Below are 14,129 nucleotides of genomic sequence, written 5' to 3'. Positions count from 1 at the left end.
CTAAAGCAGTGGATACAAAATTCACAAAAAAACATGGTAGATGCAGATTGAAGGTAGCAGTGCTGGACCCTGATATTATCCCCAACTTTGTGGATGTTGTTATTGGGGACTTTGCTTACGAGCTACAGTTCAAGGTTGAGAGAGATTTGGTCGATGGTGAGCCTTATGTCATTGACATGGACTCTACCATGGACGAGGACAAAGACCCAGAAGAGGAAGACCCAGAGGATATGTATCATGATGGGAATAAATTAGGAGGTAATCAGGAGGAACAGGAAGAAAAGAAAAATAAAAATGATTCAGTAGCACCTAGTGAGCCACACGGCACTGGGGCTCCCACTGAACATTTAGAAAATGTTGAAGTTAAACAGGCTGAGGTAGTGACCACAGGAGGCTCGGCTAAGCCTGTGGTCGCATTATCACAAACTGGCTTTAATACAGATGGCACAACACAATGGAAAGCAAGTGTTCTGCAAGACAAAAAAGAAGCAGGAATTATCAACAAGAAAAAGGGGTTGTGTGAGGTGACAGTGTCACCGGCAAGATCTAGCAAGAAGACTGCGTCTATTTCAGACCAAGACTCTTTGGAGAAAGCAACGACGATGAAAGCGCGGCGGAACTTAGATACCACTTCATTTAAAGGTAAAGAGACGCATCCCCTCTCTTTTAATTCCTTCGATAATTCTTTGTTACAGCAGTCAACTAGTTTAATAGGAGTTTCTTTAGGTTCTAATGATTTAGAAGTTTCTGCCTCTTTAAAAAAATTAAAAGATTTGGAGGAAAGTAGGCTGGCAAAAAAGAAAATGGTAGAAAATATTTCTCTTGAGGCGGATGATATTTTCTCTGTCTGTTCTTGGGATGATAGAATGGACTTAGAGGCCTTAAATATTATATGCGCGGGTATTTCTGAAGACTTAGGTGATGGGAGTTGTGACCCGTTGAGTCTACAATCTCCCGTATCACATCCTAAAAAGTCTAAGTCTAAAGGTGCTAAAAATAATAAGAAGAGTAAAAGTTGTTCAAAATGAAAGGATTTTTTTGGAACTGTAACGGTTTTGCGGATTCGAAAAAGTATAGGTTTTTATCTGATTTAACTAGAGAGAAGGATTTAGATTTCATTGCTTTATCTGAAACGGGAAGAGCCACTTTTCCGCAATCAACTTTGAATAATATCTGCGCGGGCAGAGATTTTCTTTGGCATTGCAAGGCTCCGAGAGGCCGTTCGGGTGGCATGATTCTTGGGATAAATCTTCTCACCTTTGATATTGGTCAGATAGATGAGGGAGATTTTTTTATAAAATTTAAGTTACGTCATAAGGAGGATGATTTTAAGTTTTTTCTTTTGTCGATTTATGGCCCAGCACAGTTGGAGCACAAATCTCTTTTCTTGTCAGAGTTGGTTAGAGTATGTTCGAATGAAACCTTACCCATTATTATGGGTGGTGATTTCAACATTATTCGAAGCCCAAGTGAGAAGAATAATGCAAATTATAGTGATAGGTGGCCTTTTTTGTTTAATGCGGTTATCGACTCTTTAAATTTAAGGGAGCTTGAATTAACAGGCCGGAAGTTTACTTGGGCAAATCATTTACATAACCAAACTTTCGAAAAGTTAGATAGAATTCTAGTCTGTACTGACTTTGAATCTAAGTATCCACTTACGACTGTTCATGCTTTAACCAGAGAGATTTCTGACCATACTCCTCTACTATGTAATACAAACAGCTCATCTCAGACTTACCAACATCAATTCAAGTTTGAATTAGGATGGTTGCTTAGGGATGGGTTTTGCGACATGGTGAGAGATGTATGGAATAGTGTAGTGGATACTGGCACACCAATTGAGAGGTGGCAAAATAAGATTAGAAGGCTTCGTCAGTACCTTAGAGGCTGGGCGAAAAATATAAGCGGCCACTATAAAAAGGAAAAAAAGAACTCTTAGACAAATTAGATGAGCTAGATAAAAAGGCAGAAGGCTGTGCGCTTAATGAGACAGAAATAAATCTAAAGCATGTATTAAATGATAGGCTAGGTGAACTATTGAGAGAAGAGGAATTAAAGTGGTACCAAACAGCAAAGGTTAGACACCTTCTTGAAGGAGATGCCAACACTAAATACTACCATCTGTTGGCCAATGGGAAACACCGGAAAACTCGTATTTTCCAACTGCACGACGGGGATAACATAATAGAGGGTGATGCTCACCTAAAGGAGCATATCACCTCGTATTATAAAAACCTGTTTGGCCTGCCGGATAACTCAGTGGTGGAATTAAGTGAACATTATGTTCAGGATATCCCCCGAGTTTTGGAGGAGGAAAATGAGTATTTAACTGGTAATTTCTCAGAAGCCGAGGTTAGGGCAGTTATTTTTCAGATGGAACATAATAAAGCACCGGGTCCCGATGGTTTCCCAGCAGAGTTTTATCAGGTCTTCTGGGACCTAATTAAGTTGGACCTGATGTCATTGTTTAACGATTTTCAGGAAGGAAATTTACCTTTGCATAGTCTGAACTTTGGTAATATTATCTTGCTACCTAAAAAAAGCGATGCTAGGACTATTCAACAATACAGACCAATCTGTTTGTTGAATGTCTTTTTTAAGATTTTTACCAAAGTTGCGATCAACAAATTAAACACTATTGCTCAAAAAATAATTAGACCATCACAAACAGCGTTTCTACCAGGGAGAAATATTATGGAAGGTGCAGTAGTTCTCCACGAAACGATTCATGAAATGCATACAAAAAAATTGGATGGAATTATTTTTAAGATAGATTTTGAAAAGGCATATGATAAGGTAGATTGGAAATTTCTACAGCAGACGCTAAGAATTAAAGGTTTCTCACAAAAATGGTGCTCTTGGGTGAAGCATTTCACACAAGGAGGTAATGTAAATATTAAGGTAAATGACCAGCTTGGACCTTACTTCCAAACAAAAAAAGGCTTAAGGCAAGGTGATCCGATGTCTCCGATACTTTTTAATATAGTAGTTGATATGCTTGCTATACTAATTGCCAGAGCTAAGGAAGTTGGTCAGATAGAAGGGGTTATTCCTCATCTTGTTCAAGATAGTTTATCGATTTTACAATATGCGGATGATACGGTGATTTTTTTGGGTCATGATGTTGACAAAGCACTGAACTTAAAATTAATTTTAAGTACCTTTGAACAACTATCTAGACTCAAAATAAATTTTCACAAAAGTAAAATCTTTTGTTTCGGTAGAGCAAAAGAACACCAAGAATTTTATTCGTAGTTGTTTGGGTGTGAGGTGGGTAACTGTTTGGGTGTGAGGTGGGTAACTATCCTTTCCGGTATTTGGGTTTACCCATGCACACCAGGAAACTAAGTAATAAGGATTGGCTGGATATAGAGAAAAGAATTGAGAAGAAACTTAGTGGTTGGAAGGGTAAGATGCTCTTAGTAGGGGGGCGGTTGGTTCTAATAAACACGGTGCTCTCTAGTTTACCAATATTTATGTTATCCTTCTTTGAAATACCGAAAGGAGTTTTAGAAAAAAATAGACTACTTTAGATCAAGATTTTATTGGCAAAGTGATCAACATAAGTGAAAATATAGGTTGGCCAAGTGGGAGTTAATGTGCCAACCCAAAATCCAAGGGGGTTTAGGCATACATAATTTGGAGCTACAAAATAAATGTTTGTTGAGTAAATGGCTATATAAATTATTAAATGAGGAAGGTCTTTGGAAACAACTTTTGAGAAATAAGTACCTAAAAGATAAACCACTTGGGAGCTGTACAAAAAAACCAACAGATTCACATTTCTAGAAAGGTCTGATGAAAGTTAAAGATACCTTTATGAGTTTCGGCACTTTCAAGGTGTTAGATGGGTCCCAAATCCGCTTCTGGTTTGATACCTGGTTAGGTAATAAACCGTTGAAGGATAAGTTTCCCGCGTTGTTTAATATAGCAAGAAGAAAACAGGATTCTGTGGCAACTGTTCTTGCAACGGTCCCTTTAAATATTTCCTTCCAACGAAATTTAGTGGATAGGAATTTAAGAGATTGGCACAGGATCGTAGCTTCTCTACAAGATATAAACTTACAAGGGGAAAGGGACAAATTTCGCTGGACACTTAATTCATCAGGTACCTTTTCAGTGAGATCTATGTATGCTGCGTTAATTAACAATGGGGTAAGGGTGTCACAAGATATTTGGCAGGTTAAGATCCCATCAAAGATTAGAATTTTTTTGTGGTATTTAAAGAGTGGTGTGATTTTAACTAAGGATAACCTTGCTAGACGTAACTGGAATGGTGACAAACGTTGTGCTTTTTGCCATTGTCCAGAAACGATCCAACATCTCTTTTTCCACTGTACATACGCTAAATTCTTATGGCGCGCTGTTCATCTCATGTTTGGATTACCACCCCCACTGAGTATAGATGATCTTTTTGTTAATTGGTCAAAACGGGGTAGTAAGCTTTACAATTCATCGTTTTTAACTATAGCTTTAGCTTTATGTTGGACCATTTGGATAACAAGAAATGAGGTAGTCTTTGACAAGTGCAGACCAAAATTTTTTTTGCAGGTTCTATTTTGGGGAACTTACTGGCTGCGGCAATGGGCAAAGCTGCAACGGCGTGAGGAGCTTCGTCTTCAGCTTCTTCTTGCGGGGCAACGTTTAGAGACGTCCGCGCTTCACTTCTTTAGTTCCAATGGATGGTTATCGAACATATTTATTGGTTAGCGTTTGTCAGGATCTCTTCGGTGTCAACTTTGTTATCCTTTTGGATGTTTTGTGGCCCTCTAAGTTTTTGAGTTGGGCAAGGGTCTTGGACCTGGTGTTTGTAATAATTGGCCTGATTCTACCCTCGGGTAGATGAAGCCGGATGTTTTATCCATTATCTAAAAAAAATATAGTAGTTTTGGTGTAGAGAATTATGGACATCCATTTATAGTAGGACCGAGTTTGATGTTGGATTATCATAGAGATAATACGAAAGTAAATAAGTCTTATATTATGAGCAGTACCCAGATATGAAAACAATATGTCCCTTTTTTGCATCTGATCAATGTTGTATATATCTATATCAGTTGAAGATTCATGAACTTTTAGTTTTGTTTCTGGTTTAGATGTAATGCATATTACCAGTTTGTTCAAGGATGTATGCTACTAGTACCAGCCTAATATCATAGCTACTTAGCTATGCATATGTGTGCCCCAGAGAAGCATACGCACCGCTATAATTAAGCAGTAGCGGTCGATCTCGCAAAGGAACGGTGTTGCATTGCCATCACACTCTACGATACAAAAAAAAAAAGAACGGTGTTGCTTTCCTTTATTTATTAGACTAGATAGCATGTTCGTGCGTGCTACGGAACAACTAAATCTTTTGTATTAAAAATATACGGATCGCACGATAAGATAACAATACTGTTAAATTAAATACCGACGTCAAAGTGTCATTTAATTCAAAAAGCAAAGTTCGTGAAATTAACACAGTCACGGAGAGAGCGACGTCGCAGGCTCACAAACTCTACTGTATAGATGTTTTTTGTAATACGGCTAAGATAATATTTTATATCGGCAGAAAGAATTATACGATATCCATTTTTTTCATGCGCCAATAAATCCATGAATAAGTTACAATGCATCTCCATATAATCATGTACACACAAGTTCGAGTATATATGTAAATAGGTTCGTGCCCGTACGTCGTTACGAGACAACTAAATTTTTATACTAAAAACACACGGATCGCACGATAAAATAACAATACTGTAAAAGTATATGACCGACGTTAAAGTGACATTTAATTCAAAAAACTAAGTTCATGAAATTTACACAGTCACAAAGAGCATGGCGTCGCAGGCTCATAAACTCTACTGTGTAGATCTTTCCGTGATGCGGCTAAGATCATTTTTTATACCGGCAGAAAGAGATTTACAATATCCATTTCTTTCGTGCGCCAATAAATCCACGAATAAGTTTCACCACATCTCTATACCATCCTGTACACGGCGCTGGCAAGCGAATTAACCACAACTTATGTAATTAATTTTATAATTAGCTCATGTTTAGTCCTCTTAATTGATATCTAAAAATTCAATGTGACAGGGACTAAAGTTTAGTCATGTGATCAAATACTCCCTAACTCTCGACTCCTGCTGGCTGCTCACTTGCACCACCATGCCTATGTGTCTGCACGTATATACTCTAATGCCAGAACGTCTAAGATGGTCTTTATTGTCCACCCTTTGAAAATATCATAACTTTAAGGTTGTCATTTGTGTATGTTGTAGGATTGGGATGCTTTGCACTGATCTATGATGGTGTCCATGAGAGTCGAAATTTTTTATGCCATTATGATGTCTAAGCTTACCAATCAGACATAGGCGAACTTGATTATTAAAATATTTTCAACACTGCTTTCATATACTCCCTCTGCCCCAAAATAGAATTCATTCTCGCTTCCCGAGAAGTCAACTTTTTTTAACTTTGATCAATTATATATAAAATAATATTAATATTTATAATACATAATTAGTATCATTACATAGACCATTGAATATATTTTTATAATAAACTTATTTAGAGATATAAAGGTTGCACGTATTTTTTATAAACCTAGTCAAAGTTGAGAAAGTTTGACCTGCACACGTCCCATAACGACTTATATTTTGGGGCAGAGGAAGTATATGCTAATGGGAGTAGTCAACTGAAAGTCGTGATGAACATAACAATACTTTCATATTATATACTAATTGGAGCACGAAGAAACACAGGAGAATGGACCTATATACGAATGGTGGGAATATTCGTTTAGGAAATTGCAGAAGATTCACCAGTCTCACCATGTATAATATGCACATCTTTTATTTGGCACCACTGATGTTCTCAAGGAGCGACCACTTTTTAATTTCAGGCCTGCATGCTGGAAGCACTAAAATTAAGAGCCAACCTTATTGAGTCGTCTTGCTTGATCTTTATCAATTGTTTTCTTCCATGATTATTGTTTCTTTCCATGCATGTGGCCTTAGGTGATCGATTTGTTTCATTCAAAGCAGACGGTGATCATAGGGATGACAGTTTCTTTTTCTATCGCACGGGGTATCGCATGGCCGAAAGAGAGGAGTCTTGCTTGATCTTTACCAATTGTTTCCTTCCATGCATGATTATTGTTTCCTTTCATGCATATGGGCTTAAATGATCGATTTGTTTCCTTCAAAGCAGATGGAGATCGTAGGGATTATAGTTTCTTTTTCTATCACGTAGGGTATCATATAACCGGAAGAGAGAAACGACTAAAAAAAAGTCGCACAAAAAAATAATTACTTTTAGTCTTTTTTAGTTGTGGGAGGCCGGGTCAATCGATGGACAGACTCCGAACGTCGTCCGGAGGGAGGAACGGTGCTGTGATTATACAAACAAATAACAGTGGGCTTTGGTTCTCCTAGCGTTCTAACCTACCGTCGTCCCACCATGATCACCACGAATCAATGCGCACCAAATTAAAACCGAGAGAAAATAGCTAAAGGCACAACAAAACACCATGCACGTATACACGTATCCACTGCACTGATCGACGTCTACGGTTTTCATCAGTCGAAGAGCTCCCACTGCGTCTGCGTGGTGGCCGCAGCGTCGAACGTCTCCCATTTCGTGGTCACCACCACCGCCTGCAGCCGCGCGTTGGACACCATGAGCACGTCCAGCGTCTCCACGCATTTCTGCACCCGCTTTGCCTGCAAAACATGCATCCATGCCTCTATCTGTCAGATTTATATACCTAGCTAGGAGACACTATGTTATTATGCCAGCGGGATTTTTTTTTCCAGTTGCTATACTAAATACTTAGCTTGCTGAATGAAATCGTTCACAAGCAAGCCATCATCATTTCAGAAGAAAAAGTAGACGGACTTTTCCATCCTATATCTTGAGATCTTGAGGTGACCATCACAGACAATGATAAAAAGTACTTGCATTTCTTTTATTCGGCCTATTCGCTGGTTGGTTTTTTGGCTGATAAGCTCGGCTGGTGCTGGTTTGTTGTGAAAGAAAAACACTGTTGGCTAGCTGATAAGCTCTAGCTGAAACAACAGGCGAACATGCTGTTTATCTCCGATCAATCAACGATGCTCATGGGGCCTGATTTCTGGTGGCCGTGTTGCGGCATCCAATCTACATGTCTTGCCCTGCACTCTTCGCAAATCTATCTATCTATCTATCTAAAAAGGGCCATCTTTTGTAGAGATGATATCTTCAGAAACAGAGCTGGTAGGCTGAATTCAGAGAACAATCTAAGAGAGTAGCAGGTTAGCTGGCACCAAACCTGACATTTGAAGCAGGGAAAGGGCTGTAGGTGGAATGCATGCTCGTGCCCGGGACCATGTGTTCATTACTGTTCAATAGAAGTATGGCGAATAGGGCCTTGTTTAGATTGCAAAGTTTTTTCACTCTCTCTTCGTCACATCAAATCTTTGGACACATGCATGGAGTATTAAATATAGATAAAAAAATAACTAATTACACAGTTTGATTGTAAATTACGAGACGAATCTTTTAAGTCTAGTTAGGCTATGATTAGACAATAATTATCAAATACAAATAAAAATACTATAGTATCAAATACTGATTTCTAACCTCAATCTAAACAAAGCTAGGTGACGACTGATGAGCCTGTTTCGGGTGGCATGCATACAGGACACTGGACACCTTCATTCACCCACTGACGACGACAGGTGACAGGCATGAGGCAGCTAGCTAGCTAGCTAAAGTTCCCTCTAGTCTCATGAACACTTGCATGCACTTCTTGTCATGGCACTGCTTGGCCACTCACAGGCCAGATATTTTCTATTGATATCAATGCTAGACCTTGCTACTACGGAGTACTACCAATAACTAACAGAACGGTGCCCCTGAGAGTCTGAAACTGGTCTGAATAATAATGCCCATGCTGTGATGCCATTCAGTGCACATAGGTGTACCTGAATGTTCTTCTGCGAAGAGGAGTCCCCGCCGGCTGCAGGTATGCTCTCCAGCTTCACCGCGTGCCGCATCAGCAGCTCGATCAGCGTCGTGATCTGCACCTCCGCCACCTTGTTCCCTCTAGAGATCGATTTCTCGATACTGGTTACCTACGACAGGGAACAACAATCATCAGCATTACGAAGATCACTTGCTTCATCGTCGTCATCAGAGAAGCAGCTAGCAAAATATTATACCGTAATGATGGATGGAAAAGGAAGCACCCTGCACTGCAGGAGCACATAATCCTTGTCAGGGATTCGATTCATCCGAGCGGTGTGTCCCTGTTGGAATGGGAATGGCTATTCTAGTTCTAGTACCACTACCAGTAAATGGACTGGATCGGGGACCATGTGGGAATTCCACTGCTCACCAGCCGCCACCGCGTACATGACCACATCGGCAGGGCAGGGCATTCATCCGTGTCCGTCCATTCATGCAGAATCAATTTGCTCACCAACTACTACTAATTCCTTGGGCAGATTATTACGCACTGTACTCAGCTCGCCATTCAATTGCACCTTCCCCGGCCGCCTCCCATGCCTGCTTGTCCTTGTCCGAAGCAGCACGGATTGGCACCTTGACGACTCCGATCCCACAAAAACCAACAACAATGCACGGATCGGATTGGTACCTGATCGGCGAGCTTGTCGACCTCGAGGGCGACGGCGCCGATGGCGCGGTTGGCGGTCTCGATCCTGGCGTTCTTCTGGCGCTCGATGTAGCGGCGCTCGAGGCTGGCGGGGTCCTCGGCAAGCGCCATCTTGGACTTGTTCTTGACGCCGCACGCGTCCAGGTACTCGGCGTTGCCCCGCGGCCTGCCCCGGTAGCTCAGCTGCTGGTCCGCCGGCTGCAGCCCCGTCCTCGGCGCCAGCAGCTTCTTCAGCTGCCCTGCACAACTAACCACGGACCATCAGCAGATCACATTCATTTTCACATTTCACACGGGGTACATCGCGCGATTGCATGCATCGGTTAACACTTGACACAGCCAATGCAAGTACATCCGGTTGTTCTCTGTTCGTTCCTGGTCCATCGGCGACAGCAGCAGCTGCTGCCTATATCTATTACGAGTAGAGTAGGAGTACTTACTACTACCCACCAGCATTTCGCTGCTACTAGTTGCTAGCGCGTGGTGGGACGAGGACGAGGACGAGGACGAGGACGATCCATGTTGAAGCGCCATTGCTCGGTACTTGCTCCTCTGCTGGTGATTGGTAGTGATGATTGACACCTACAACCCAGCCGGCCACCAGCAGGTCTAGTCTAGCTAGCATTCTCGCTATGACGCCTGCTACGTTTCCAAATTTTTTCCTTCAAAAAAAGGTCTTATTTTTTCGGTGTAAAACCACACATAAATATGGGATTCGCTATATTTCAGGTGCCTGAAATATAGACTTTTCTTTAGGCAGCAGCCATAGAACATCACGTGTATACTATGCGAACATCACAAAATACATCATTGAACATTACGTGTACACTACGCGAACATCACCACACGTCGCCTGAACAGCAACCACAAATTCAGACGACTGTCGTATGTATGTGAACATCGTAATAATACATCATAAAACATCACATGTATACTATGTGAACATAGCAAAATTCATCATAGAACAGCGCCTGAACAACAGACACAAAATTCAGATAACTGAAGTATAAAAAAAGTGTAGAAATATCCCCGGGATATAAACATTTGGCAGACGTCATTTTCCTGAGGTTTTTCGCAGCATGCCATGGCAGTACAGATCATTGCCAGGAGCCATGCCACTAAAACCACCTCCACTCCATCCGATCCCCAAAAAAGCTCATGATTTTTCAAAGGATAACGACGCGCATGTGCACGCTAAGCCAGAGAGATCCGATGCTAGCATAGCAGTAGAACGTGCTGCGCATACGACCCCCAACACCCACATCAATTTCCAGCCTTCACTTCTCTGCAGCAGCACACACTCAAGGCCCCGTTTAGATCCAAATTTTTTTTAATTTCGGCTACTGTAGCACTTTCGTTTGTATTTGACAATTAGTGTCTAATTATAGACTAATTAGGTTCAAAAGTTTCGTCTCGCGATTTCTCACCTAACTGTGCAATTAATTTTTTTTTTCGTCTACATTTAGTACTCCGTGCATGTGCCGCAAAATTCGATGTGGCGGATACTACGAAATTTTTTTTTGAATGGCCCTCACACAACGGACTGATGTACGCGGTGAACGAGGCGGCGTGGCGATCGCTTGCGGCCAAAGGTGTCGGCGCAACGTGACAACCGAGAGTCAAAAATCAAAAAGAAAAAAAAAAGGAAACACACCAACGTGCTGGCAGAGTCCAGCCCAGTGCACCTCCACGCCGTCCGATAGGGACGGTCCGTACACGTGGGAGCCATCCTGCCCCTGGATTCCCCGCACCGGGCACTGCCAGCGGCAGCGCCCCCCGTCGCTTTGTCGGGGAAAGGCGCCGGCCGTCTCGCCCGCGCCACCGCCGGATCATGCTGTGCTCCCGCAAAAAGCGAGAGCCACGGCACCGCCGGTGGCCGCTGAACTGGTCGTGGTCGGTTAATTCGCCTCGTGATCCGAGGCTAAAGTACCACCGCGTTGAACGAAGCGGGCAATGCCGGGATTTCACGGAAGGATCGCTCCCTTATCGCCGTACGGTCCTGGTGGGTAAATCTCGGATTTCCTGTCCAAAGCACGGACTTGGCAGAACATTGGATGGCAAATGGCTTTTCTTGCAACTGGTTTTACTGGCACGCATGTTTCCTTTCCTCAGCAGGAGGGAAATGGGTGGTGGATTCGAATCACTCGATCGGGCTGCGTGGCGTGGGCACCGAATTCGGGGCGAAGGACGAAAGGATTTTGGATTTGGGATCAGAGAATTTTTGCCCTACACGTAGCAAATTCTCAGCACATCATGTGGCGTGTGCATGCTGTAGTACGAAATATTCCTGCGATTTTGTTTCTTCCTAGCATTGAATTAGAAGAAGAGAAATGATGCGAGTAAAATGGTGCCGGTACAAAAAGGGTGATGATGTGTCTGTCGCACTCGCTGTCCTCACGTCGCGGCGGCGTTAATTCCTCCACGCGGCACGGCCGGAAGAGGCATGGCGATTTTTTTTTTATAAAAAAAGCTCATTTTATAGTCACTGACACAAGTGCAGAATTCTTATCGAGGTAGTAAAAAAATATGTCGTGCGAGCCATGATTACAAGCTCGAATTTTAAAGTTGCCCAAAGGTCAAAACTTTCAAATAAACAAAGATTGTATTGTATACTAGATTTGTATATAAACCAGAATTCTGCCTCGTCATCGCCTTTCGTGATTAACCTACTAATAACTTAGTTGCCGCATTAGCGAACACAAGCAAACGGTTCTAAAAGCTCGTGGTTTTACCCGCCCCACAGCGACTTAGCGATGAAGGAAAATAAAAAGACGACGAACAGCTTTCAGTTTCTGTCTCGTCTGCTACAGAGAGAAAAGGAAGCATCGACGACGACAGGAACTAAAGGCATTTTAGTTCGCATAATAGCTACTAAATTTAGTAGCTATGAGTTATTTTAGTAATTTTTTAACTAAACAGTATGATTAAAAACTACTATCTGGAGCTTAGTCCTCTCTAATAACTTTAATGTTACTAAAAATAACTAAATTATTTAATAGCTACTAAAATTAAGTAGCTCGAACCAAATACCCCTAAGCCACTGCTCTCCCTTCCTCTCCTCTGTAGAGAATTGAAGCGGCTTTAAAGAAAGCGACGAGGACTAACGAGAGAGACGACGAAGGGCAGCAAGAGCGAGGTCGAGGAGGGAGGGAGGAGCTCACCGAACGTAGCAATGGGTGACACGGACACCTCGTGCCGCGCGCCGCCGTACTTGACGCGCACCTTGATCTCCGGCGGCGGCGGCCTCGGCGGGGCGTCGCCTGGCCCCGCCGCGTCGTCCCGCGCCTGCACGACCATCCCGCTCGGCCGCACCTCCCACCCGGCCCGCTCCTCCGCCGCCGCCGCCACGGCCGCCGCGGCGTCCGACCACCCGCTGCTCGACCCGCCGTCCGAGCTCGACCGGTGCATCACCGACGCCATGGAGAGAGCTAGCTAGCGACACGTACGTATTGTACGCAACCAGCTCCTCTCCGGCTGTCGTCCCAGGGAAGAGGAAGGAAGAAGGGAGCTTCTGCGCGCCGCGGGGTGTGGTTGGTGCAGTGCCGTGGAGTGCGGGAGGTGGTGGCGGCGTGGGCGAGAGACACAGAGGACGGAGGAGACCCGCTGGAGAGGGGCCGGGAGGCACGGCACGACACGGATGGGAGACGCGCTTCTCCGACTGTTGGTTTTGCCCGCTCTCTCCTTTTGTTTGCCGGTTTCGTATATAGCGCACGTATCGAAATGGCCAAATGGGCCTTTTGGTTAGTTTTCTCCGCGGGGAGGACGGATATGCCCCTGCGGCGTCCGGGGACATGCTGATACCGTTTCCGTAGTTGCCTGTGGGTGCGTGCGATGGTTTTGGCAAACTGTATGGTCTCGTCGTGGCCGTATCCCTGAATTTCAGAGGAAACTCAGGGTGAAGAATGGGGGAGGGAGACACGCCAATTGACAATTGTCACTCTAGGGGAACATTTTGTCTGCTTTGATCCGATTTGGGTCTATTTAGTTTGTTTGAGCCATGGTTGGCAGGTTTGGCTCTATTTGTCGGGTTTTTTTATGCTAGATTGGTGAATATTTCAAATGAACTATTTTCATGTAGGTATAAACAAGTAAACGCTGTTGGTGTAACAAGACTGAGTCCGTCTCTGTGACAGGTGAAGGTTTGTTTAACCATCAGTCATCAGACGTGGATGATCTTATCAGCAAATTAACCAGCCACGCCAGCGCATCTCCGTCCCTGTCCCGGCGCCCAGGATGCCCAGCCCCTAGGCCATCAGCTCTAGCAACCCTGCTCTCTCGCACGCACGCACACCACCTGGGCGGTGGCGGTGCCTGCAGCAAAGCCGCATGGAGCCCCGCCCCGCATGCTCGGCGACCTCGACAGTCGACACCCTGCGCGGCGGCGGCAACAGTGTCCTGACTGGCGGCGGTGCCTGCGGCACAGCGGCATGGAGCCTCGCCCGGCTGGCCCGGCTGGCCGTGATCGGCCGCTGAGCCCCCGCAC

At 43.8% G+C, this 14,129-nt stretch overlaps 1 protein-coding gene across 1 annotated transcript; it reads right to left on the bottom strand.

The window, feature by feature from the left end:
• Nucleotides 1-7,282: 7,282 nt before the first annotated feature.
• LOC136498450 (BAG family molecular chaperone regulator 1-like) lies at nt 7,283-13,213 on the bottom strand. Its single transcript, XM_066494380.1, has 4 exons — nt 12,808-13,213; nt 9,629-9,885; nt 8,955-9,104; nt 7,283-7,712 (listed from the first exon to the last, which is right to left on the bottom strand). Exons 1-4 carry the CDS (start codon nt 13,064-13,066, stop codon nt 7,569-7,571), a joined length of 810 nt encoding a protein of 269 aa, XP_066350477.1. The 5' UTR covers nt 13,067-13,213; the 3' UTR covers nt 7,283-7,568.
• Nucleotides 13,214-14,129: the final 916 nt, after the last annotated feature.

The sequence above is a fragment of the Miscanthus floridulus genome, chromosome 12 (genome assembly GCF_019320115.1).
Source record: "Miscanthus floridulus cultivar M001 chromosome 12, ASM1932011v1, whole genome shotgun sequence".
Lineage (NCBI taxonomy): Eukaryota > Viridiplantae > Streptophyta > Magnoliopsida > Poales > Poaceae > Miscanthus > Miscanthus floridulus.
This window is presented reverse-complemented; position numbering and strand designations above follow the sequence as displayed.